General features: G+C 50.3%; 1 protein-coding gene across 2 annotated transcripts in view; it reads left to right on the top strand.

The window, feature by feature from the left end:
• The window catches only part of DPP3 (dipeptidyl peptidase 3), a 34,113-nt gene that overhangs the window by 5,505 nt on the left and 2,122 nt on the right, over positions 1-26,486 (top strand). The window contains exons 3-17 of one of the 2 annotated variants that reach the window (XM_022591360.3): positions 4,927-5,016; positions 5,628-5,765; positions 6,347-6,421; positions 7,043-7,136; positions 10,813-10,943; positions 11,053-11,183; positions 11,261-11,319; positions 14,020-14,214; positions 14,433-14,545; positions 14,910-15,002; positions 16,145-16,207; positions 16,307-16,431; positions 16,556-16,676; positions 18,339-18,518; positions 25,488-25,650. In XM_022591360.3, the coding sequence (XP_022447068.1) occupies positions 4,927-5,016; positions 5,628-5,765; positions 6,347-6,421; positions 7,043-7,136; positions 10,813-10,943; positions 11,053-11,183; positions 11,261-11,319; positions 14,020-14,214; positions 14,433-14,545; positions 14,910-15,002; positions 16,145-16,207; positions 16,307-16,431; positions 16,556-16,676; positions 18,339-18,518; positions 25,488-25,650 (1,771 nt within the window). The remainder of the gene's footprint in view (positions 1-4,926; positions 5,017-5,627; positions 5,766-6,346; positions 6,422-7,042; positions 7,137-10,812; positions 10,944-11,052; positions 11,184-11,260; positions 11,320-14,019; positions 14,215-14,432; positions 14,546-14,909; positions 15,003-16,144; positions 16,208-16,306; positions 16,432-16,555; positions 16,677-18,338; positions 18,519-25,487; positions 25,651-26,486) is intronic. The other variant, XM_089914456.1, reaches the window with a different exon arrangement.

The following is a 26,486-nucleotide window of genomic DNA, read 5'->3' as shown; positions in this document are numbered from 1 at the left end:
ACTGATATGCTAAGAAAGAGAAAATGGAATCATATAAAACGCTCAGTTAAAACCACAGAAGGCAGAAAAAGAATGGAAGACAGGTGCCAGCATGGTTGAGTTCTGGTGAAAGCCCTCTTCTGGGTTGCAGACTGCTGACTTCTCACTGTGATTTCACATGATGGATCATTTGAGCTGGCTCTCTGGGATCTCTTTTGTAGGGGCACTAATCTCAATGAGGAGGGCTATTCCCTCATGATCTAATCTCCTCCCAAAGGCCCCATCTCCTAATACCATGGCCTTGGAGGTTAGGTTTCAACATACTGATTTTGGAGGGACACAAACATTCAGATCATAGCAATCGATAAACCTCTAGCCAGGTTAACTAAGAAAAAAAGTGAGAGGTCGCAAACTGCTAATATCAGAAATGAAAGAAGGGACATCACTACAGATCCATGGGCATTCAAATGATAATCAAGGAATACTATGAAAAACTTTATGCCCACAAATTTGATAACCTGTATGAAATGGACCAATTCCTTGAAAGACATAATCTGCCAAAACTCACACAAGAAGAAACAGATAATCTACATAGGCCTATATCTATTAAAGAAATAGAATTAATAATTAATAAACAACCTTCTAAAACAGAAAACATCAAGCCAATATAGGTTCACTACTAAACATTTAAGTTAGTAGTACTAACTTAATTGGTACTAAACATACCAATTCTCTACAATCTCTTTCAGAAGAGAAAAGCAGAGGGAATAATTTCTAACTCATTCCGTGAGGCCAGTATTACCCTAAAACCAAAATCAGACAAAAATTACAATGAAAGAAAAGAAAACTACAGACCAATATGTCTCATGAGCATAGATGCAAAAATCCTCAATAAAATGTTAGTAAATTGAATCCAACAACATATAAAAAGAATCATGTACCATGACCAAGTAGGATTTATCCTGCCAATCTGGTTCAACATTCAGAAATCAATAAATGTAAATCATCACATCAACAGGCTAGAGAAGAAAAAATCACACGATCATATCAATAGTTGCAGAAGAAGCATTTGGCAAAATCCAACACCCATTCATGATAAAAACTGTCAGAAAACCAGAAGTCTTACAGCTAACATCATATTTAGTGGTGAAAAACTTTCCCACTCACATCAGGAATAAGGCAAGGATGTCCCCTCTCACCACTACTTTCCAACATTGTGCTGGAAGTCCTAGCTAATGCAATAAGACAAGAAAAAGAAATAACAGGTACACAGATTGTGAAGGAAGGCATAATACTGTCTTTGTTCACAGATGACATGATTGTCTATGTAGAAAATCTGAAAGAATCAACCCAAAACTCTTAGAACTCATAAGTGATTATAGCAAGTTTGTAGGATGCAAAGTTAATACACAAAAGCCAATTGCTTTCCTATATTCCAGCAATGAACAAGTAGAATTTCAAATTTAAAACAATTCCATTTACAATAGCACTCAAAAATGTTGAAATACTTAGTCGTAAATCCAACAAAATGTGTGCAAGACTTATATGAGGAAAACTACAAAACTCTGATGAAAAATATCAAAGAAGAACTAAATAAATGGAGAGAAATTCCATGTTTGTGCATAGAAAGATTCAATATTGTCAAGATGTCACTCCTTCCCAACTTGATCTATAAATTCAATGCAATCCCAGTCAGAATCCCAGCAAGTTGTTTCGTGGATACCGGCAAACTGATTCTAAAGTTAATATGGCGAGGCAAAAGACTCAGAATAGCCAACACAATAATGAAGCAGAAGAACAAAGTTGGAGGACTGATAGTACTCTAGTTCAAGACTTACTATAGAGTTACAGTAATCAAGACAGTGTTCTGGGGCTTCCCTGGTGGCGCAGTGGTTAAGAATCCGCCTGCCGATGCAGGGGACACAGGTTCAAGCCCTGGTCCCGGAAGATCCCACATGCCGTGGAGCAACTAAGCCCGTGCACCACAACTTCTGAGCCTGTGCTCTAGAGCCTGTGGGCCACAACTACTGAGCCTGCATGCCACAACTACTGAAGCCCATGTGCCTAGAGCCCGTGCTCCGCAACAAGAGAAGCCACTGTGGTGAGAAGCCCACACACCACAATGAAGAGTAGCCCCCGCTCGCTGCAACTAGAGGAAGCCTGCGTGCAGCAATAAAGGCCCAATGCAGCCAAAAATAAAAATAAATTAATTTAAAAAAAAGACAGTGTTCTGTTGGCAAAATAATAGACTAATAGATCAGTGCAGTAGAGTAGAGAGCCCAGAAATAGACCCCCATAAATATAGTCAACAAATCTTTGACAAAGAGCAAAGGCAATACAATGAAATAAAAAGTCTTTTCAGTAGATGGTGCTAGAACAACTGGGCATCCATATGTTAAAAAAAAAAAAAAAGAATCTAGACACAGACCTTACATCCTTCACAAAAATTAACTCAAAATGAATCACAGCCTTAAATTGAAATACAAAACTATAAAACTCCCAGAAGATAACATAGGAGAAAATCTAGATGACCTTGGGTATGCAGGTGACTTTTTAGATACAACACCAAGTATGATCCATGAAAGAAATAACTGATAAACTGAACTTATTAAAATTAAAGTTTTCTGCTCTGTGTAAGACACTGTCAAGAGAATGAAAAGATAAGTCACAGACTGGGAGAAAAAAATATTTGCAAATATATGTCTAATAAAGGACTGTTATCCAAGATGTACAAAGAATTCTTAAAACTCAACAGTAAGGGCTTCCCTGGTGGCACAGTGGTTGAGAGTCTGCCTGCCGATGCAGGGGATGCGGGTTCGTGCCCCGGTCCGGGAGGATCCCACGTGCCGCGGAGCGGCTGGGCCCGTGGGCCATGGCAGTGGGAGGCCCGCGTACCGCAAAAAAACCCAAAAAACTCAACAGTAAGAAAATGAGCAACCCGATTTAAAAATGGACAAAGACCTTAACAGATATTTCACCAAAGAAGATATGCAGATGGAGAATAATCATATGGAAAGATGCTCCACATTGTATGTCATTAGGGAATTGCAAACTTAAAAAACAAGATGCCATTATATACTTATTAGATCAGCCAAAATCTAAAACACTGACAACACCAAATATTGGCAAGGATGTGCAAAAATAGGAACTTTTGTTCATTGCTGGTGGGAATGCAAAATGGTACAACCACTTTGGAAGAGAGTTTGGCACTTCCTTATAAAATTAAACGTACTCTTGCCATACGATTCAGCAGTCATGCTCCTTGGTATTTACCAAAGTGAAAACTTGAAGTGAAACTTATGTCCACAAAAAAACCTGCACACGATATTTTTTTTTTTTTCGGTACGTGGGCCTCTCCCTGTTGTGGCCTCTCCCGTTGCGGAGCACAGGCTCCGGACATGCAGGCTCAGCGGGCATGGCTCACGGGCCCAGCAGCTCCGCGACATGTAGGATCTTCCCGGACCGGGACATGAACCCGTGTCCCCTGCATCGGCAGGTGGACTCTCAACCACTGCGCCACCAGGGAAGCCCCTGCACACGATTTTTATAGCGGCTGTATTCATAACTGCCAAAACTTGGAAGTAACTGAGATGTTCTTCAGTAGCTGACTCAATAAACAAACTGTGGTACATCAGACAATGGAACATTATCTAGTGCTAAAAAGAAATGAGCTATCAAGCCATGAAAAGACATGGAGAAAGTTAAATGCCTATTACTGGGTGAAAGAAACCAATCTGAAAAGGGTACATACTGTATGATTCCAACTATATGATATTTTGGAAAAGGCAAAACTATGGAGATAGTAAAAAGATCAGTAGTTGCCAGGCGTTGGGAGGGAGGACGGGCACAGAGGATTTTTAGGACACTGAAATTACTCTGTATAATACAGAGTAATGTATCATACATAATGGTAGATATATGTCATTATACATCTGTCTAAACACATAGAATGTACAACGCCAAGAGTGAACCCTAATGTAAGCTATGACCTTTGGGTGATGAGGTGTCAATGTAGGTCCATCAGTTGTAAGAAATGTACCAGTCTAGTGCGGGCTATTAAAATGGGGGAGGCTGTGCCTGTGTGGGGATAGGGGACTTTGGAGTAATCTCTGTGCCTGCTGCTCAGTTTTGCTGGAAACCTAAACCTACTCTATAGAATAAAGTCTATTTAAAAAAAGAGAGAATTACTGGCTCACATAATTGAAAAGTCCAGGGCTAGGGAGGCTTCAGGCACGACCAGATTCAGGGGCTCAGTGATACCATGGTGATGCAGTCTTCATCTCTCAGCTTTGCTTTCTTCCGTCACCCCAGTAGGGGAGCTCCAGGGGACTCAGGCCTGATGAGTCTTGGTATAAACCGGAGGCTCGTTGCCACTGGGAAATGTCCTGGTTGGGCTCTTATTGGCCACCTTGGGCCTGTGTCCACCCCTGGAGTTGGGGAAGGGAGATTTCGCCCTATCCCAAAAGGAAGATGTGAGGCCTTATTGCCAGAGGAAGGGAGACTAGATTTGGGGCCGGCAAAAGCTACAGAGTAGTTGACCAAGGCCCCTCCAGCCCTAACGTTTGATGCTTCCGGTGCTGGCTGCCTGCCAGGTGAGGGCTGTGTACAGCCCTTCCTGCAGAAGGAGGTGGTGTTTGCACTGGGCCTCGGGGGTCACATGAGAGGGCGGCAGGTGGCTGAGAGGATGCTGGTGTAAAGGGAACAAGGTGCATAAGGGTTTGGATGTATTTGGTAGCTGTTGAGAAGACCAGTTTGGCTGGACGATGAGTGTGTGAAGACTGGGCTGTGAAAGCATGTTGTGGCCAGACTGGGGCCTCCCAGGATGTGGGTCCTGCCCCGCCAGTCTCCCAGCCTCACCCATACTGCTTCCTCTGGGGTGTTAATATCCCAGGAGGGAACCTCCGTGGGGTAGGGAGGCTGTGCTTCCTCTGACCCCCTTTCCCCCAGGCGTTCCTGGTCTACACTGCAGGTGTCTACTCCAACATGGGCAACTACAAGTCCTTTGGTGACACCAAGTTTGTTCCCAACCTGCCCAAGGTGAGCTGAAGAAGGCTGGGAAAGGTGGGCAGTTTGGGGCCGGTGGGATGGGGGGGAGCGGGGCATGCAGCAGATGGAGCCCCAGTGGGAGTCGGGCCCTGAGAGGAGCTTTGACCTTGTCACTGCCACACTGTACGGCCTTGGGTGCTGCAGCCACCTCCTGACCCTGCTGACCCGAGGGACGAATGAGCGGAGGCTGTGGAAAGGCTCTGTGCACCGTTAGGTGCTGCAGAGATGGAGCCTGCCTGTCACCACTGAGGACAGCGGAGGAGCCTGGGCATGAGGAGTCCCTCTCTGGGACCACGGGGCTCAGGCCCATCTGGGGCAGAGGCAGCTCTTACACCAGGGCTCTCAGCCCCTACTGAGTGCACGAATTGCCTGGCGAGCTTGTTGAAATGCAGCTTCTGACCCAGCAGGCCTGAGCAGGTGGGGCGTGAGGGTCTGCATTTCTCCGGCAAAGTCAATGCTGCCGGTCTGTCAACTGCACTCTGGGCCAGAAGGTCTTAGACTGTGGGAGAAGAGCTTGGGGGTCGATGGGGGCGGGGAGGAGGGCGCTCCAGGAGGCAGGTTTGGGTGGTGTGGCCAGGCCACGGGCCTCCCTTCCCCTGCAGGAGAAGCTGGAACGTGTGATCCTGGGTAGTAAGGCCGCGGAGCAGCACCCGGAGGAAGTCGGGGGCCTCTGGCAGACCTGTGGGGAGCTCATGTTCTCTCTGGAATCGAGGCTTCGACACCTCGGGCTGGGGAAGGAGGTGAGGCCCCCCCAGCCACACTGGGGAGTGGAGGGCATCCTTGGGGGCCGCCTGGTATGGAGGGAGGGGCACCCGATGGGGAGGCAGCGGGCTGTCCGTCACGCCTGAGGCCAAGCTGCCCTCCACCGCAGGCCTCAGCGCCATCATTTGTAAGCAGGTTGGATGGAACGCTTTCTGAATGCCCTCCCAGTTCTGACATCCTGGGATGCCATGTGCAGGAGGAAGGAAGGAGAGAAGCTGAGAGCTGGAGGGAGCTGAGGAGGGGGCATGGGAAAGGAGGGGGCCAAAGCTTCCCACCTCTGGAGGCTGCTTGGGAGCTGCGTGGGGTGAGGGATGCAGCAAACCTTAGGGGCGGGCCCACGAGAGGCTGGCACAGAGCTGCAGGAAGGCTGGACTTGGGCCTCTGTTTGTTGTTTGTGTTGTAATTTTTTCCCCCTGGAAAGAGTTGGAGAGGGACAGTGGAGGCTGCTGAGAGGAAGTGGAGGAAGCCAGAGGCTGGAGAGGGTGGCTGGGAAGGAATTCACCAGCTTCCCCAACCCAACTCAGCAACTCCTATTTCCCATCTGCCCCTTCCCCGACAGGGAATCACCACCTATTTCTCTGGGAACTGTACCATGGAAGATGCCAAACTAGCCCAAGACTTTCTGGACTCACAGGTTTGGGGGTTGGGGAACTTGGGGTGGTGGTTTGTTGGGGTCCCCTTGGCACTGGCGCCCACTCCTGGGTCTCAGCTTGGGCCCAGAGGCATGGGCATCTTGGGTCCTTGAGGTGGAGAAGACTTGGGAATCCTCGTCTAAGGGTCAGCCTGGCATGAATGAAGATGTCCCCGTGTGTGCCCTGATGGAGCTGCCCCTGCCCCACCCTGGGCTGAAGGGCCTTGTGACAGCCTCAGGGCAGGAGGACACAGAACATCAGAGCTGCTTGGATTGGGCTGTGGCATCCATGTGTCACTTTCACCTCCCAGCTCAGCCACACAGCGACATTTCCTTATCTGTGGAATGGGACCTGCCTCCTGTACCCCGGATTAGCTGAGGTCACGAAGTGTCTTGCACAGCGCTTAGTAAAAGTTAGTGCTCAGTGTACTGAACAGAGCGGGAGCCTGCCCTGGCCTGACCCTGCTCTCTCCCCTCGCAGACAACTCAGGCACGTCCACCGGAGGCCCCGGACTGCTTTACCTGTGTATCTTCTCCCCCTGGTGTGACCCACTTTCCCTCCCCCCACCCCACAGCCCGCTCTGGACTTCCTCTCCCCCAAACCCCTGCCCTGGTCTTTTCCAGAACCTCAGTGCCTACAACACACGGCTCTTCAAGGAGATCGGCCAGGATGGGAAGCCCTGCTACGAGGTGCGGTTGGCTTCTGTGCTGAGCACAGGTGAGCTCACGCCCCTTCTCCTCCTTCCTGTGTTCCTGGACCAGCGTGGAGGGGGCCAGAACCCAGGACAGGGTTAGCTGACTACGGAAGCTGCAGGCAGTAGCCACAGTTGTAATGGTTATGGCACACGTTGATCGAAGGCTTGCTAGGTGCAAGCCCTAGTGCTCAGCAAATGGTGTTCCTGTGAGGTGAGCGTCCCCAGCCCCGGTGCTGCTGGTGGTGATGTAAAGCTAAGAGGAGGCTCAAGGGCAGGGGAAGGGCCTTTGTTCCACCTGGCGAACATCATTGCTGCGAGCCTCTGACAGGGGCCACGTGTTGGCCATGGTCCCCATCCTCCAGGCAGTGGTGCAGAAGATACCAATCCATGTAAACAATGGAAGTAGAGGCTGGACCATATGTCCCATGACAGCCTAGAGGAGAAATCCAAACTGCACATCAGTGAAGGCTTAATGGAAAAGGTGACCACCTGGGCTTCCCTGGTGGCGCAGTGGTTGAGAGTCCGCCTGTCGATGCGGGGGACGTGGGTTCGTGCCCCGGTCCGGGAGGGTCCCACATGCCGCGGAGCGGCTGGGCCCATGAGCCATGGCCGCTGAGCCTGCGCGTCCGGAGCCCGTGCTCCGCAACAGGAGAGGCCACGGCAGTGAGAGGCCCGCGTACAGCAAAAAAAAAAAAAAAAGGTGACCACGTGTGTCTTGGAGGTTGGGGACAATACAGAAAGGTGGGGGTGGTGAACTTACTAAAATCCACTTCCTAAATATCTCCCCAAGTACCTTCAAGGCAAAGCCCAGATGCACTTCTAAGGGCTCCATCATTTGGAATTTCTTGGTTGTAAGTGAGGAAACCTATTTCAAATTTGCCTACAGCAAAGGGGACTTCGTAGGCTTGAGTAATTAAGAAGCCCAGAATACAGTAGCTTCAGGCACAGCTGGATCCAGCTGCTCAGACAGTATTCTCAGAAATTTCTCTCTCTGTCTCTTGGCTCAGCTCTCTTTGACTTCACCCACAGCAGGCTGCTGCCATCTACATGTCCAGTGGTAGATGTTAGCTGTTGGCTGGGGCCTCGGCTGGGGCTGTCAACCAAAACACACAGCCTGATAGCCACCAGCTGGGCCATTCCAGCAAAGAGAGCCCTCTTCTCCCCGAAGTAGTGTCTTAACGTCTGGGAGTGGCTCAGGTTTCTCTGTTTCGGGTCCTTGTGGTTAAGGGACCCTGGTCCCAAGCCTACCTCACAGCCAGGTGGACTCACAGCCAGTTGGACCTACCACCTGGACTTGGGGTGGTTGTGAGGGGGTGGTTCTCAAAAGAAAACTGGCGTCTGTTACCAGGTGAGGGGGGTACAGATGCAGCATTAAGAGAAGCATCCAGGCCCCTGTGAGGACCTCTGTAACCCTGTCCTCCCTTCCACACCCACCTCCCACCTCCCAGCCCCAGCCTCCCACTTAGACTTTGGGCTGCAGCCACGCTCAGCAGCTTCCAATTCCCTGAAAACCCCATGTTCTCACCTACCCCCTCCAGGCCTTTGCACGGTCTGTTCCCCATTCCCGCTTGGAATGTCCTCCCTCCCCTCTAGGTGTTCCACTGATGAACCCTAATCGTCCTGTAGGCCAGGCTTGGACCTCACCTTCCCAGGACCTCTCCCTGTCTCCCCACAGCCTCTTTGCTCATCAGCACACCCAGTAATTTCCCAGTGATTTTTCTGTTGACTTCAAGCTCCTTGAGAGGAGGAACTCTGTGTTTCATTCACCAGTGCCTTCCCAGCAGCTCTCCCTTCGTTGATCCTCAGATACCAAGCAAAGGAGGACAGGTCGGGAACAGCACTCCTGGTAGAGGGAACAGCATGAGCCAAAGCAAGGTGGTGGGAAGGTTTAGGGAGCAGCACGTACGTAGTGCGATTTGACGAGGGAAGAGGATAAGGGTTCCAGGGAATAGGAGGGGATCACACGGGAATATGAGCTGGGCCTCTAGGACGCCGCAGAGGACAGTGGCTAAGAGTGTGGCTCTGGAGCCAGGCTGCCTGACGTAACAAACGCCCCCATTTGTTTAGTGATACAAAGCCACCTTTTCATGCTCCTGGGCTCTGTGGGTCAGGAATTTGGATGAGGCACGCTAGGAACAGCATGTCTCTGGCTGACAATGTCTGAGGCCTCAGCTGGGAAGACTTAGAGGTGGCGGGTGACTCAACAGCTAGGGGCTGCATCCTCTGCCTGCTCACCGACTCACACGTCCAGTGGTAGATGTTAGCTGTTGGCTGGGACTTCAGCTGGGGCTGTCAACCAGAACACCTCACACAGCATCTTCATATTGCTCGTGGTGGCTGGGCTCCAGAGCGAACACCCCAAGAGGGCCAGGCAGACGCCGTGTCGCCGTTTGTGACCTAACCTTGGCAGTCACATGGCATCACTTCTGCTGTAGCCACAAGCCTGCCTGCCCCGCTTCAAGAGGAGAAGTCCTGATAGGAGAAGTCACTTTGGGAGATGGGAGATACTGTGGCCATCTTTTCTTTTTTCTTAAATATAAGCTAGAAGTATGTTGTATGGATCAGAGACAACAGGCAAAATACAACAGTGTTAATATCCCATTGTGGACTTCCTGGTGGCGCAGGGGTTAAGAATCCGCCTGCCAACGCAGGGGACACGGGTTCGAGCCCTGGTCCGGGAAGATCCCACATGCCGTGGAGCAACTAAGCCCGTGCGCCACAGCTACTGAGCCTGCGCTCTAGAGCCTGCGAGCCACAGCTACTGAAGCCTGCACTCTAGAGCCTGCGAGCCACAGCTACTGAAGCCCACATGCCTAGAGCCCATGCTCTGCACCAAGAGAAGCCACCGCGATGAGAAGCCCGCGCACCACAACGAAGGCTCGCCACAACTAGAGAAAGCCCACGTGCAGCAACAAAGACCCAACACAGCGAAAAAAATAAAATCCTTTAAAAATATATATCCCATTGCTTCTGTAACAAATCACCACAAATTTAATGGCATAAAACAACACAAATTTATTCTGTTACAGTTCTGGAGGTCCAAAGTCTAAAAGAAGACTCCAGTTCCTTCTGGAGCCTTCAGGGGAAATCTGTTGCCTTGCCTCTTTCTGTCTCTAGAAGCTGCCTGTGGCAGCTTCCTCGGCCTGTGGCCCTTTCCTCACATCTCTCCCTCTTCTTTCTTCTCTCATCACATCTCCTACCTCCCTTCACCCTCCTGTCTCCTCCTTATAAGGACTCTTGTGATTACATCTAGGGTATGGCTAGCTTTTTAAATACAACCTGCCACACTGGGTTTGAATCCGACTCTGCTACTTGCTGCTGTGTGACCTTCAAAAACTGACTTAACCTCTCGGTGCCTTAGCTTCCCCATCTGTAGAATAGAGATAATAATTTCCCGCTCCCCACAGAGCTGATGCAAGGCTCAAATGAGTTAACATGTAAATAACTTAGAACATTTCATGTAACATAACATTGGGTTGGCCAAACAGTTCGTTTGGGTTTTTCTGTAAGGTAGTACGGAAAAAGCCGAACGACCTTTTGGCCAACCCAATATCTATATTTTTGAAGATGAAAGTTTATACTAATTTCTGTGGGCAGTGGGGAGCCATTGAAGATCTTAGAGTAAAGGAGTGTCACAGCGAGAAGCCTGCTGGGGTGTCTTATATTAGCCTTTTCCCTGAGCCATCCTTTTTCCCTCAGAGCCTATTCTGGACTCCGAAATGAATTCCAAGCTGAAGAGCTATGAATTCCAGGGAAGCAATTTCCGGGTGACCCGGGGAGACTATGCACCCATCCTCCAGAAGGTAGTGGAGCACCTGGAGAAAGCCAAGGTAGGGCTGGCTAGGGGCTGAGGTGCTTCTCCAGGCCCCTCTGGGCAGCAAAGGTGGGTATGGGGATGGGTGGGTAGCCTGAGGCTGACCAACCCTTGCTCACCCCCAGGCCTATGCAGCCACCAGCCACCAGGAGCAGATGCTGGCCCAGTACATAGAAAGCTTCACCCACGGCTCTATCGAGGCCCACAAGAAGGGCTCTCGCTTCTGGATCCAGGACAAAGCCCCCATCGTGGAGAGGTGAGGCGCCAGCCTTCACCCTGCCCTGTCCGCCGCCCCCCCCGCCCCGCCTCCATCTCAGCCCTTCTCTCCCCCAGTTACATCGGGTTCATCGAGAGCTACCGAGACCCTTTTGGCTCCCGCGGAGAGTTTGAAGGTAACTTCTGGGAGGCGGGCGGTCGGATGGAAACCCTTACCCTTGTCCCCTGAGGACTCTCCCCTCCCCGCTCCTCCCTCCGCAGTAATAATAACAATGACAACAGCCATTGATGATTTGCCATGTAGTGGACACGTAGCTCATTTTGACACCATCATCCTATGAGAATGTCTCTCCTCACTTCACAGATGTGGGAACTGAGGCACAGGTGGTGGGTGGCCTAGCCTAGGCACCTTGGCTCTGAGCCACTGCTGTGCTGCCTCTCGTGTCTGGTCCAGGCATAGGCTCCAGCTTTGTCACTTAATGGCTGTGTGACCTTGAGCCACTTAACCCCACCTCTGCGCATCCGTCACTCCTTTTTGGGTGTCATGGGAAGTGAGGTATTATATGCAGACGGCTCAGCACAATGCCAGGCATGGAAACGGTGCTGAGTTGATGGGAGCAGAATTAACACTGGGACTATGAACTTGACTCGGCTGCTGTCATCTCAGGACAGGTGGCAGGCTGCCTCGGCCCTTGTGTCCAAGCCCCCATGGGACCCACTAGTGCAGGGCAGGGCATCCAGCCTGAGGATTTAGACTTGTTTCTGCCAAGCTTTATCCTCCCCAGCCCCTGGATGTAGAGTCTGGAGCATCCAGCTGCCAAAAGCCCGCGAGATTAGCCTTGGAGGAGAGAGGAAAGCCCCGACAGCCCATGAGGGCTTGGATCTGAGCCCAGAGACAGGCAGAAGGGACAGGCAGTCCAGGGGCCGGAGGGTGAGACAGGTGTGCATACTCACAGCTTTCCTGCCTGGGTCCTGATTTGCCAGGCCTGCTCTGAGGGCCAAGACCCCAGGGCCTCCTCAGCAGCCTCAGTCTCAGAGGTCCCCCTCTTTTTACATAACTCATTGTGATTATTAGAAAAGTAGTCTCTGTTCGTGGTCAAAAATTATGAAAATGCAGACCAAAAAAAATCAGCTGTGATTGTACCCACCCCAAGGTTAAAATTTGGAATGTACTTTTTGTCTTCTGTTTTTATATAGTGCTATGCTTAAAAACGTGTGTGTGTGATTTAAAATCTGCATTTGTTGCAAGTAATTGGAACAGTACAGACGTATGTAGGATAAAATGTGAAATCCCTCCTTTACTATCCTCTCCTATGTCACACCCCTCCTGAGATCACCACAGCTCGCAGTTGAGTACAGGTCCTTCCAGGCCTTTGTCGAAGCATTCTCACACACACACACACACACACACACACACACTCCTTTTTTTTTTTTTAAATAAGTTTATTTTTGGCTGCGTTGGGTCTTCATTGTGGCACACAGGCTTTTCATTGCGGTGGCTTCTCTTGTCGTGGAGCACGGGCTCTAGGCGTGCGGGCTTCAGTAATTGTGGCTTGTGGGCTCAGTAGTTGTGGCTCGCGGGCTCTAGAGCGTAGGCTCAGGAGTTGTGGCGCATGGGCTTAGTTGCTCTGTGGCATGTGGGATATTCCCAGACCAGGGCTCAAACCCGTGTCCCCTGCATTGGCAAGCTGATTCTTAACCACTGCGCCACCAGGGAAGTCCCCACGCATTCCTTTTAACTCATCCAGGTAAATGAGATTATATTCTCATTCCGTGTATTGTTCTGTCACTTGGTTTTTTCACTTAATCATGTATCGTGGATATTTTTCCTATTGGTATATATAGACCTACCACATTCTTTTTAATAGGTGTATAGTATTCACAATATATCATAAATAATTCCCCACAGCATTTGATATTGTACTACATATCTAACAGCTGCATGGCATGCCGTCACATAGCTGCCCCCTGATTTATTTAATAATCCCCAATCATTGGACATTTATTTAGGTCGCTTTTCCTTCTTTGCTATTTTAATCATCCTCTCTTCCTGCCCTGGTGTGATGATTTCATCAGACAGAGCGAATCCAGATGGAGAGGCATTGCCAGGCCCATCCCTCGGCCAGGTTAAGGTTGACCCCTTCCTCAGTCTAGGTCAGGCCTTTCCAGGGCACAGTCCCTGCAGGGTTAGCAGGAATTACATTAAGAAGGATTTGTTGCTGAGCAGCAGGGAGTCTCTGCTTGCAGGACTCTTCAGTACCTTTAACGTGCAAATGTGCATTGCGAACCTTTAAGAAGATGGAGGTAGAGTGTATAGTTTTGCCCAAACTTATCTGACCAGGGAGCTCTTTCTTTATGAAGGCTCTCATAGAAAATGTGTTCTATGGAGTACAGTTTTGGAAATTGTACTGCTTTGAGCCAGGAACTCTAACTGCACTGACTCTGAAAGGATCAGTCCCAGCCGCCTGTGCAGCAGCCTCCCTCACCACCGCATAAGCCAGGTGCACTAGCCGTGCAGGACAGTTCACAGTTCCCCCAAAAAGGAGAGCATCTTTTTTTGTTCATGTCGTCCCTTCCACTGGGCATCTGATCCTTTCCCCATCATCCCCTATGTACTCCCCACAATCTCCTTTAAGATCCACCTCAGGTGTTACTCAGCGAAGCCTTCTCTCTGTACCCCACCCATCCCAAAACAGTGACCTCATGGAGGCAGGGCCCAGGTCTGGGTCACTGTTCTCCCGAGTGGCCAGCACAGGGTCACTGTGCACAGCAGGCATTCAATACCTGCACGACGGCTGGAGGGTTAGAGGGGTTGAGGAGGGTGTGGGATCCCTTCCAAACCCTGCCAACCCACAGCCCACTCTGTCCCCTGACAGGCTTTGTGGCCATGGTGAACAAGGCCATGAGTGCCAAGTTTGAGTGGCTGGTGGCAAGTGCGGAGCAGCTGTTGAAGGAGCTTCCCTGGCCCCCAGCCTTCGAGAAGGACAAGTTCCTCACCCCCGACTTCACCTCCCTGGATGTTCTCACCTTTGCTGGCTCCGGCATCCCTGCCGGCATCAACATCCCCAACTGTGAGCTTCCGTAGGCCCTGCCCCTCGAACACGACAGGATGGCCCAAACCCCCAGGAGACCCCACTGAGAGTCGCACCCTCCGCCTCCACACACTCACCCTGGCCACAAATCACCCTGCTCCGCTCACCATCCCGGCCTGTCCCTCTTGTCCAGACTCCTCGTCTGTGACCCTTGACCTTTGCCCCTTCTCCCTGGTCCCCGCCCTCACCTTCTCCAGATGACGACCTAAGGCAGACGGAAGGCTTTAAGAACGTGTCGCTGGGGAACGTGCTGGCCGTGGCCTATGCCACACAGCGGGAGAAGCTCACCTTCCTGGAGGAGGAGGACAAGGTGGGCACCGGCAGCCCGAGGGCCGGCGCTGGGCCTGGCCTGACCTCAGCTGATGCAGGAAGGCGGACAGGCCAGTGCAGAGGAGAGGAAAGAACACGGCTTCGGGCCTGGCTCTGCTGCTTCCCTGCTTGTGACCTTTGACCTTGTGTCTTTGGATCCTGTTTCCCCAGCTGGCAAACAGTGGAGGCAGCCCCTTCTTTGCAGGTTGCTGCAAGGATGGGATGGGCTTTGCAGTGCCCAGTGTAGTAGGCCTTTAGCAAATGTGTGCATCACGATGGGCCCTCGGCCTGGCACAGGGGATGTGGGCAGGCCGTGTGGCCGTGGTGGGACAGTGGGCAGCGTGGGTCTCCGCTTGTCTCGGCAGGACCTGTACATCCGCTGGAAGGGACCCTCCTTTGATGTGCAGGTGGGGCTGCACGAGCTGTTGGGCCACGGCAGCGGCAAGCTCTTCGTGCAGGTAAGAACACGGGGCTGGCCCTGGTGCCCGCAGGAGCCTCTGCAGAGCTGCCCCTTCCTTCTGGCCAGCCAAAGTGGCTGGAGCGCCCTCAGCACCCACTCAGGGAATATGAGAAGACAGACAGCCTTTCTGGCAGGCCGGGAAGAGCCCACTGTGGACCCCCAGCCCAGAGCTACATGGATGACATGACTGGGGGTGGGTGGGGCAGGGCTGTCAGAGAGCGCAGCGTTGGGCCTGCTCCCTGTGGGTGGAGCTGCCTCCCCAAATGGGGACGGGCTGGGCCTGGAAGTCAGGAGGATCCAGAGAGCAGCTGATGGGGGAACAGCTTGGCATTGGGCTTTGTCCAGGCTTTGAAGTCCCAGGGAAGCGGGGACACATGTGGCCCGTCGGTGGCCTTGCACAAGACAGTTCCCCTCCCTGAGCCTCAGTTGGCCCATCTGTAAAATGGGGTTCCTGACTCCTATGGTATGGCTTTTGTGAGGAATAAAGGCAAAGCCCTGGGATTTGCTTGGCACTCGATAGGCCCTCTGAAAATGGGTGTTATTGTTAAGAGACAGTGTACACAGACATTATGTGCTCTGATTCCGCTTTGGGGTTCTTAGTCTCTGAGCCTTAGTTTCCTCCTCTGTGAAGTGGGGTAGTAATAGAATGTTCCTTGGAGGGTGGTTGCAAGGGTGAAATGGATGGTGCACGCAAGACACTTGGCACATGGAGAGGACGGTGAGGGTGATGCTTCTGAGGCAGAGAGTCACATGCTGTGACCTCCTCTGCCAGCAGAGGGGCCAGGAAGGTGAGGAGCGGCCAGGCCTTCTGGTCCACCCACTGGGACATCTCCAGCTGGGCTCTGGAGATACTGAGTCCAAGTCTTCATGTGACTTTGGGCATGTGCCTCCCCATCTGGCCTGCAGTGTCACTCTCTGTGCAGGAGTAGGTGCCTGACGTTCTTCTACCTCCGGGGCTTCTGAGATGTGTCACAGGACAGGTTTGGAGGCGGCAGTGTGTCGGTGGACCTGCTGCTCCTGCCATCCACTCACTGCTCCCGGTCACCTTTCTGAGCCACTTGGATCCAGGGCTGAAGGCCTGGCCCAGGGCAGGGGCACCTTGCCCTCACCTGCCCCACATTCATGACCATTCTCCTGCAGGATGAGAAAGGAGCATTCAACTTTGACCAGGAGACAGTGATCAACCCAGAGACAGGGGAGCAGGTGAGGGTGGCCTCGGTGGAGCCTTGGGGTGCTGGGAGTGGGGTGGCCTATGGGGATGGCAGGCACCCCTAAGCTTGCTTCCTGGGCCTCCCCTCCCAGATTCAGAGCTGGTACCGGAGCGGGGAGACCTGGGACAGCAAGTTCAGCACTATCGCCTCCAGCTATGAAGAGTGCCGGGCAGAGAGCGTGGGCCTCTACCTCTGCCTCAACCCCCAAGTGCTGGAGTACGAGCAGCAGGCCTGGGTGGGGGGGACCTCCTCTGTGGATGGAGGGGGTGCTGGCAGGGAGGGCAGGGCCCGGGTAGCCTCTGACCCCCCTCCCCCCTGCCACTTCCCCTCCCTCCCCCAGGATCTTTGGCTTTGAGGGGGCTGACGCAGAAGATGTGGTCTACGTAAACTGGCTCAACATGGTTCGGGCCGGACTGCTTGCTCTGGAGTTCTACACCCCTGAGGCCTCCAGCTGGAGACAGGTGGGGGCCAGGGGACCCCTCAGGAGGGAAGAGCCTTAGGTGGGGGCCAAGATCAGGATTCTGGGTGTAGGGAAGGGACAACCCTACCTATGAGGCGCATAAACTGGGTTGATCCCAGAGTCCACTGCATATGAGGGCAAGTCACGTCACTGTTGTGAGTCTCGGTGTCCCTGTCTGTGAAATGGGAGTAATAATCTCCTTGCCCACCTTTGAGGGTGAATCAGATGAGATGATTTTACTATGATCACTAACAGAGGACTTGCATAGGACTTACTCTGTGCCACTTAGTTCTAAGCGCTTTATGTGATTAACCCATTTGTCCCCAGTGTCAACCCAGGAGGTAGGTACTGTTATTACCCTCATTTTAGAGATGAGGAAATTGAAGCACAAAGCGATTAAGTAACTTGCTGGTAACAGAACCAGAATTCAAATCCAAGCAGCCTGCCTCCAGAGCCATTAGGCTACACTGTTTGGTGATGAGATGTACTTTAGAGATAGGGTAAGCAATTGAAATCTTTTAAGAAGTCAAGTAAGTCTGTTTTGAGGAGGCAATATTTTGTCATCAAAAGAACACATGGAGACTTCCCTGGTGGCGCAGTGGTTAAGAATCCGCCTGCCAATGCAGGAGACATAGGTTCGAGCCCTGGTCCAGAAAGATCCCACATGCCGTGGAGCAACTAAGCCCCTGTGCCACAACTACCAAGCCTGCTCTCTAGAACCCACGAGCCACAACTACTGAACCCACATGCCACAACTCCTGAAGCCCACATGCCTAGAGCCCGTGCTCCGCAACAAGAGAAGCCACTGCAATAAGAAGCCCACGCACCGCAACGAAGTGTAGCCCCCGCTCACTGCAACTAAAGAAAGCCTGTGCGCAGCAACGAAGACCCAACACAGCCAAAAATAAATTTATTAAAAAAAAAAACACTTTTTTTTTTTTTTTTTTTTTTTTTTTTGCGGTACACGGGCCTCTCACTGTTGTGGCCTCTCCCGTAGTGGAGCGCAGGCTCAGCAGCTATGGCTCACGGGCCCAGCCGCTCCGCGGCATGTGGGATCTTCCCGGACCGGGGCACAAACCCCTGTCCCCTGCATCGGCAGCCGGAATCTCAACCACTGCGCCACCAGGGAAGCCCTGAACACACATTTTAGAGTCAGGAAACTTGGGTTAGTCCTTGCTCTCTCGTACGAGCTGTGTGACCCTGAGCAAGTCACTTCACCTCTCTGGGCCTCTGTTTTGTCATCTGTAAACTGCGGGTAACGGTGCCCTCTTGATCCCACTGTTGAATGCAAACAGGATTGTGGAGAAGAAAGTGCTCGGGGTCCTGGTGGCGAGGGGCCCTCTGGGGGTAACTGTTCTCATGAGGGTGGGCTGTGGAGCAGCAGAGGGGATGGTGGGTGACAAGGGGGAACATGGGGCTCTGGGTCCTGCCTGGAAATGGCCTTCCTGTCTACCAGGGCAGCCTGCCCTCCCTTGTGAGAGGAGAAGGGAAGCATTTGAGGGGAGAGGAATAGGCACAAAAGGACCCACAGGCTGGGGAAGAATAAAACGACAATAATAATTGACAATTAGTGCACACATATGATATATCAGGCCTTGGAATGAGCTCTTGATACTTCTTGCCTCGGGGTTGCAAATGATTCCTTTCTCTTTGGCCCCGGCAGGCCCACATGCAGGCCCGGTTTGTGATCCTGAGGGTCTTGCTGGAGGCTGGCGAGGGACTTGTTACCGTCACTCCCACCACAGGCTCCGATGGGCGCCCAGATGCCCAGGTCCACCTTGACCGCAACAAGATCCGGACCGTGGGCAAGCCCGCCCTGGAGAGGTTCCTGCGGAGACTCCAGGTAAACAGGGGCCTCTCACCTTGGAGGCCCCCTCCAGCCTCACCCTGTCTCCCCACCCTGTAAAAGGGAAGGCTTCTTGGAGGAGGTGGTATTTAAGCTGGAATTTGAGTGCCAAGGAGGAACCAGCTATTAGAAGATCTGATAGCAGAAGAAACAAAGTGTAAAGCCTGGTCTTGGGACTGGAAGGAGCTTGGTGGGTTGAGAGACAGAAGGAGGAAGTCTGGAGCTTGGTGAGTGAAGGAGGGAGGGACAGTGGTCACTGCAGCCCTGACATCCCTCCCATGTAGGGATGTTTAGAGTCAGTAGACCTTTTGGGGTTCTGGTGCCAGTACTAACCAGCTGTGTAATTGGGGTAACATACTTTGCCTTGCTGGCCTCCACTTTTCTCATCTGTCAAATGAGGTACATCACCTGCCTCACCTGGTAGGAATTAAATGAAACAACATATATGTGGAACTGAGCGATAGAATGTCGTGTTATCCAAGCCAGTGTGACACAAAGTGTGGTCCAGAGACCAGCAGCAGCATCGCCCAGGACATGCAGATTCAAAGGCACCACCCCAGAGCTCCTGATTCAGAAATTCTGAGTGTGGGGCCCCGAAACCTGCATGTTTACTAGCCTGCCAGGTGATTCTGACACTCAACAAAGCTGGAGGACCACCGATGGTGACCCACCCCTTACCGGGAAGTGCCTTCCATCAGAACAGGGTCCTGCTGGCTTTTTCAACCTGAAGAAGGCCCAGCCTTCAATTCAGCAAATATCTCTTTATGATTGTACTCCCACCTATTTCCAGAAGGGATGTTAGGCATTTTTCCTAAAAAGATATGTTTGGCCATTAAAGGAAAATAAAATTAGAAATTAAAAATCATTAGATGCAAAACACAGTGCAGTGTCTTGGGTCAGATTCCAGAATAGATAAAAGACATTAGTGGGAAAACTAGTGAAATCTAAATAACGTCTAGAGTTTAGTTAATACAAATGTACCAATTTTGTAAGATGTTAACAACAGGCAAAACTGGGCCAGGGCCACACGGGAACTCCCTGTACTATCTTTGCAACTTTTCTGTAAATCTAAAATTATTCCAGAGCAGTCTATTAATAATAATAATAAGTCACTAGATAAAGGAGTCAAATCTGCCAGATCTTCAGCCAGTATTGAACTGTGACCTAGCAGTGAGTGAACACGGCATTCCGTTCTAGAGACTGAAGCAGGGGGGGTCTCTGTACGAGAGGAATCATTCAGCAGAATGGACAGTGTCTGCAGCAGTAGTTTTACAGAAGATACGGAATATGGAAGCATTTTTGGTGTTGCTGTTTCTTTTATTAGCCCCCAGGAAAAGCCAAGAGCAGAGCAGGGAGCCAGCCCCAGGGAAGATGAAGCCTTTTCCATAGGGAAAGGCTTCAGCCATGGGTCACAAACACAGTCATAGCTTTGGCCTACCCGTATTATAAAAGTTGGTGAGGTGAGATACAAATGTGTATTTCTGACTTCTTTGAAGGTCTGACATCAATAGACGTAATTCCCACGTGAATGATGGGCTGGAACTGAGCATCAGCCACTGCATTTGCACACTTGGACATTTGGACATGGCGTGACTCTCCAGTTTGCCGGGTCCACTACCTACCTGCCTTACTCACTTGTTCATGATAACACCTGGGTCCCGTCAGCACCCCTGTTGCCAACTCTTTGGTTTAAGCTCCTGGGGTCTAACCTGTCGACCTGATGAATGTGTGTTCACATTCTGGGTGTTAAATATCATGCAGAAGAGAGAAAGGTGAGGTATTCTCTCTAACCTTCCCCCAGGAGTTCCCAGTCGGTTTTAATTACTCCACAGCTAGGGAAAATCATTCTAACCCTGGGTCTAAGAGGGGGAGGCTTACCTGGAGGGTGCCCTAGTAGGAATCCTACTTTGCCACTTGCAAATTGGCAAAAGAAGTAAGGATCAGAGCCACGAAATGTCAGATATTTGGAAGAGAGCTACATAGACCTCCTAGCAATAATCTTTATAATCACTGAAACTAAAAATAGGCAGCTGAAACAGGGTTTAAACCCAGCTGAAGATAAAGGAAGTTATACAGCATGTAGCACAGAGACACAAAGCTAGGAAATTTAAGAGAGAGATTAAGAGACATGGAGGATAGTGTGAAAAGGTCTAATGTACATAAACTGAAGTTCCAAGAGGAAAGGAGAGAGAAAAGGTAAGAGAGGGAATATTAGAAGAGATAATGGCTGAGAATTTTATAGAACTGATTAAAGACCCAATTCATAAATCCAGGAAGCTCTAGAGATACCAAGAATGACAAGCGGAACCCCTGTCTAGAAACATCATAGAATGGGAATTCCCTGGTGGTCCAGTGGTTAGGACTCTGCGCTTCTATTTCAGGGGGCCCAGGTTCAGTCCCTGGTCGGGGAACTAAGATCCCGCATACTGCGTAGCCAAAAAAAAAAAGTGAAGGCAAAATAAGAGTAGAAATTTAAAGGGGGACATAACTGTAAATATAGCAGGAATTTATGGCAATAACTTTTTAACTTGGATGAATGGACAAATTCCTAGAAAAATAATAACATTAAAATTGACTCATGAATAGATAGCTTGAATAATCCTATAGCCATTACAGAAATTAAATCGGTGGTCTAAAATCTTCATACAAAAAATGCTAAGCTGGGACTTGCCTGGTGACGCAGTGGTTAAGTATCCACCTGCCAATGCAGGGGACACAGGTTCGAGCCCTGGTCTGAGAAGATCCCACATGCTGCGGAGCAACTAAGCCCGTGTGCCACAACTACTGAGCCTGCGCCCTAGAGCCCGCAAGCTACAACTACTGAACCCCGTGCGCCTAGAGCCCGTGCTCTGCAACAGGAGAAGCCACCGCAATGAGAAGCCTGCCACATCACAACAAAGAATAGCCCCCCCTCGCCGCAACTAGAGAAAGCCCACGCACAGCAACGAAGACCCAACGCAACCAAAGATAAATGATTAATTAATTAATTTTTAAAAAATGCTAAGCTCACAGAGTTTTACAGATGAATCCTACAAAATATTCAAGTAACAGATGGTATCAATTTTATATAAACTCTTCCATACAATAGAAAAAGAGAGAATGTTCTCTACCTCCTTGTAAGTTGCCAGTTTAATCTTGATACCAAAATCGAAGATAGTTCAGGAAGGGAAAATGTAAATGCCAAAATTCTAAAACAAAATCTTAGATCAAATCCAGAAAATATCAATTTGGGTTTAATCCCAGAAATGAAAGGTCTATTTAACATCATAAAATATATTTATGAAAATCACCATATTAAAGGAGAAAAACCATGATCATCTCAATAGATTTAGAAAAAGCTCTTGAAAGTCAATATCTATTTATGATAAAAAACGCTCAGGAAACTCAGAGTCAAAAAGAATTTCTTTTTTTTTTTTTCAAAAAGAATTTCTTTAACCGATAAGAGTTGTCAGTCGCTGTTAGACTGAGGAACAAGTCCTGTGAGCAGGTGAGGGGATTAAGGAGAGACGGGGTCAGGAGGATGGTGTACAAGCACACACACACTTTATTTCCCATCAAAACTCTTTATATATTGCAGTAGGCAATACATGTTTTTGTTAAAATCACAAGACAGGATCATCAGGCAGTATTTCCTTAGTGTTGAAGTTATAGTACAAAACATTCTGCGAACCAGAATATAAACATGCATGAGAACAGACTGTGATTACCGAAACATGCCAGGGACAAACTATAGTTAGAGAAACCGCAAGCAGCCTCACGGGCCAAGACTCATATCTTCTCTAATAATCTTTCGGGTCCTGTCAAGAATTAAGCAGGACTTTGCCATGCTTTAAGCTGCAAGAACTGTCACCTTGCAGCTGGTTCCCGACAAAGAGTGTCTCAAAAAAAGAAAGTACAGTAAATGTCATTTGTTGAAACACTAGAACATTCCTTTTAAAATCAGGAAGAAGACAAATATACTTTCTATTTCCACTTCTGATCAACAGTGTACTGAAGGTCCTAGCTTTTAGAAGGAAACAAGAAAAACAAGTAAAAACTTTGGGCATTAGAAAGGAAGAAACAAAACTCATCGTTTTGGGAATTCCCTGGCGTTCCAGTGGTTAGGACTGTGCTTCCACTGCAGGGGACACGGGTTCTATCCCTGGTCGGGGAACTAAGATCCCGTATGCCATGTGGGCTGCCAAAAAATTTTTTTAAAAATTAAAAAAAAAACCCTCGGGCTTCCCTGGTGGCGCAGTGTTTGGGAGTCTGCCTGCTGATGCGGGGGACGGGGGTTCGTGCCCCGGTCCGGGAAGATCCCACGTGCCACGGAGCGGCTGGGCCCGTGAGCCATGGCCGCTGAGCCTGCGCGTCCGGAGCCTGTGCTCCGCGACGGGAGAAGCCACGACAGTGAGGGGCCCGCGTACCGCAAAAAACAAACGAACAAACAAACAAAAACATCGTTTTGCAGATGATATGGCTGTCTACGTAGGCAAGCCAAAAGAATCTGTAAATTATTGAAAGTAATAAAAGAGTTCAGCAAGGTTGAATAAAGGCCCAAGAGCGTTTTTCATGGAACTCTACAAGCTGATGGTAAAATCTAGATGGAAGCATAAAGGACCATGAATCAGAGCCAAAACACTCTTGAGGCAAAACAGGTTGGGGACTTGTTCCACCAGATATCAAATTTTATTCTGAGACTTCTAAATTCAGTGTGGCACTGGGGCAGGAATAGACAAATTGACCAGTGGAACAGAACCAAGAGCTTTGATTGTTTGGTATATGACAGAAGTGGTGTTGCAGACCAGTGGGGAAGGAGGGACCATTTAACAGTGGCCCTGGGACAATCGATTATCCTTATGGAGAGACACTTTGGATTTCTACTTTATACCACACACAGAATTCAATCCCAGAGAGATTAAAAGGCTTACACGTGAATGGCAAAGTTTTAAACTGAGAAAAGAATATCTTTATGACCTCAGGGTGGAGGAGAATTTCTCCCCATACAAGAAGCACAGGCCATCAAGGAAGAGATCGATCCCTTTAACTACATTAAAAATGACTTTTAGGGACTTCTCTGGTGGTCCAGTGGTTACGACTTTGTGCTTCCACTGCTGTGGGCCTGGGTTTGATCCCTGGTCAGAGAACTAAGATCCCGCAAGCCATGCGGCGCAGCCAAAATAATAACAATAATAATAACTTTTATTCATCAAAACTTACCATAAAGAAGGTGAGAAGATGAGTCTTAAACTAGGATAGGGTATTTACCACATATGTGTTAACAAAAGGTTAGCATCTAAATATATAAAGAACTTTAAAAAAAAAGGGGGGGGGGAGGAAAAGACAACCCAACAGAAAAATAGGCAAAACTCATGAACAGAAGAGGAAAATAAGTAGCCCACCAACTTGTGGGATGCTATTCCTTCTCGTTAGTCATCAGAAAAGTGCAACTTAAACAACATGAGATTTCCACCCACCATCTTGGCAAAATGAAAAACTGTCAACGCCACCCTGGCGTGCCGAGCAGGACGGACTGCCAGCCCCTGCTTCTGGGAATGTAAACAGGTGCAACAACTCTGGAAAACAATGAGGGCATCGTCCTTTAAGGATGAGCATTCACCTGACCTCCAGGCCTTGATTCTCTGAGGAAACCTGCCTCTGAGCATCAGGAGACGTACAGGATGTCCCCAGCAGCCTCAAAGGGCAAAAAGCACAGGTTACACAGCAACAGTGGAAGAGATGAAACTGTGGCGTGTTTGTAAGTGGAATACGTACAGCTGTGAGAAGGGTGAATTATAACTACACGCACAAACACAGATGAATCTTAGATGTAACTCGAGCAGAAAAAGCACATCACAGGATGTGGGCAAAATTTATGGTTGAGAGTAAAACTCAGGGAAAACAAGAGACTAATGAGCACCAAGTCGAGTGCTAATTCCTCAGATCGGGGAGACCACAGGGTGCAGTCAAGGAGGGGGCGGTTGGACTGACTTTTAAGCTGGGTGGTGGTTGTACGGGTGTCTTATTCTTTATAACATACATACTATATATTTTGGGTGTGTGAAATGTTTTACTAAAAAAAGAGGGTAGGGACTTCCCTGGCGGTCCAGTGGTTAAGCCTCCGAGCTCCCACCGTAGGGTCAGTACCTGGTTGGGGAACCGAGATCCCGCATGCCATGCAGCTAAGGAAGAGTATTTGTTGAATACTAAGGATAATTGCCTGAACATTTGTCATGGTAAAAATAATTTTATTTTTTGGCTGTGTTGGGTCTTTGTTGCTGCGCACAGGCTTTTCTCGAGTTGCAGTGAGCGGGGGCTACTCTTCGTTGCAGTGCACAGGCTTCTCATTGTCGTGGCTTCTCTTGTTGCGGAGCAGGGGCTCTAGGCACTCGGGCTTCAGTAGTGTGGCACGTGGGCTCAGTACTGGTGGCTCGCGGGCTCTAGAGCGCAGGCTCAGTAGTTGTGGTGCACGGGCTTAGTTGCTCCGCGGCATGTGGGATCTTCCCAGGCCAGGGCTCGAACCTGTGTCCCTTGCATTGGCAGGCGGATTCTTAACCACGGCGCCACCAGGGAAGTCCAATATTTATTTATTTATTTGGCTGCACTGGGTCTTAGTTGCGGCACGTGGGATCTAGTTCCCTGACCAGGGAACAAACCCGGGCCCTCTGCATTGGGAGCGCAGAGTCTTAGCCACTGGACCACCAGGGAAGTCCCTAAAAATGTTCAGAAAAAAAAGAGGGTGATGATAATACCTTCCTTGTCTACAGCTCAAGTGAGACACACAGAGGAGAACAATTAGCTCCACTTTCGTGTGGGCGCTTACTCTGTGCTAGCATGTGATCCGCATTCCTCGCGTATTCAGCACAGGAAAGCTGCGAGAGAGCACATGTAGTCCAGGGCTGGGCGCCGTTGGCTGTAGCCCCTGGCAAAGCCCCATGGATGCCGGGAGGGCGCCCATGATAGGCACTGACTGCTGCCTTCCCACAGGTGCTGAAGTCCACAGGGGACGTGGCTGGAGGCCGGGCCCTGTATGAGGGGTACGCGGCCGTCACCGATGCACCCCCCGAGTGCTTCCTCTCCCTCAGGGACACAGTGCTGCTCCGTAAGGAAGCCCGGAAGCTCATCGTTCAGCCCAACACTCGCCTCGAAGGTAATGGGCTCCTGAGCCCTCACTGATGGGGGCCGTGCAGAGCCCTCTGGGAGCACAGAGAAGGCCCGGAACCAACCCGGGCTCAGGAAAGGCTACCTGGGGTGGCCCTCCTCCCCATGCCAACCCTCAGGCCCACACCTTGGCATCTACCACCCCCCACACACACGGGGTCATGCTGCTTCTCAGACGGCAACAGAAGGTTTGAGGCAGGCCAGCAGGGCAGGGGCTGGTAGAACAGGCAGACCCCGGGCCTGTGAGGAGGCCAGGCATCATACCGGAGAATCAGGCCTGTCGGGGGCCCAGGAGTGAGGTCAGCTCAGGCAGAGAGTTGGCACCCAGCAGGCTGAGTTGAGCCCAGGGGACAACAGGACTCGGCAGAGCCCGGAGAGAGATCAGCACCCCCGTGGTCCTTCTCCCTCCTCAAGCAATGATGCCGTTGCCAGAATCCCTGGCCCTGTCTGCCTTGCGCTTGTACCTCTTGTATTAAAGGCCCTTTTGTATTAAGAGCGTTTGCTCCTCACTGCCATAGTCATGGGCAGTTGTGAGGGTTAAATGAAATAATTACCTCCTCCTGGTGAGGAAAAAGCATTTAAAAGGTTTATTCTAAACTCTACTCTGGGGAATTCCCTGGTGGCCCAGTGGTTAAGACCCGGCGCTTTCACTGCCAGGGCATGGGTTCAATCCCTGGTCAGGGAACTAAGATCCCCGCAAGACACGTGGTGCGGCCAAAAGAAAAAATTAATAACAATGAAAATGCACCTCATTTAAAAAATAAAATAGAGGAGTTTGGCCCCCACCCCTTGGCAACCCTCTCCCCGGCTCCCCACCCTCCAGGC

The sequence above is a fragment of the Delphinapterus leucas genome, chromosome 7 (genome assembly GCF_059928025.1).
Source record: "Delphinapterus leucas isolate spDelLeu-1000000601 "Yukka" chromosome 7, BTC_Dleu_Yukka2, whole genome shotgun sequence".
NCBI classification, from domain to species: domain Eukaryota; kingdom Metazoa; phylum Chordata; class Mammalia; order Artiodactyla; family Monodontidae; genus Delphinapterus; species Delphinapterus leucas.
Note: the sequence above shows the minus strand (reverse complement) of the source record. Positions and strands in the feature narration are given on the sequence as shown.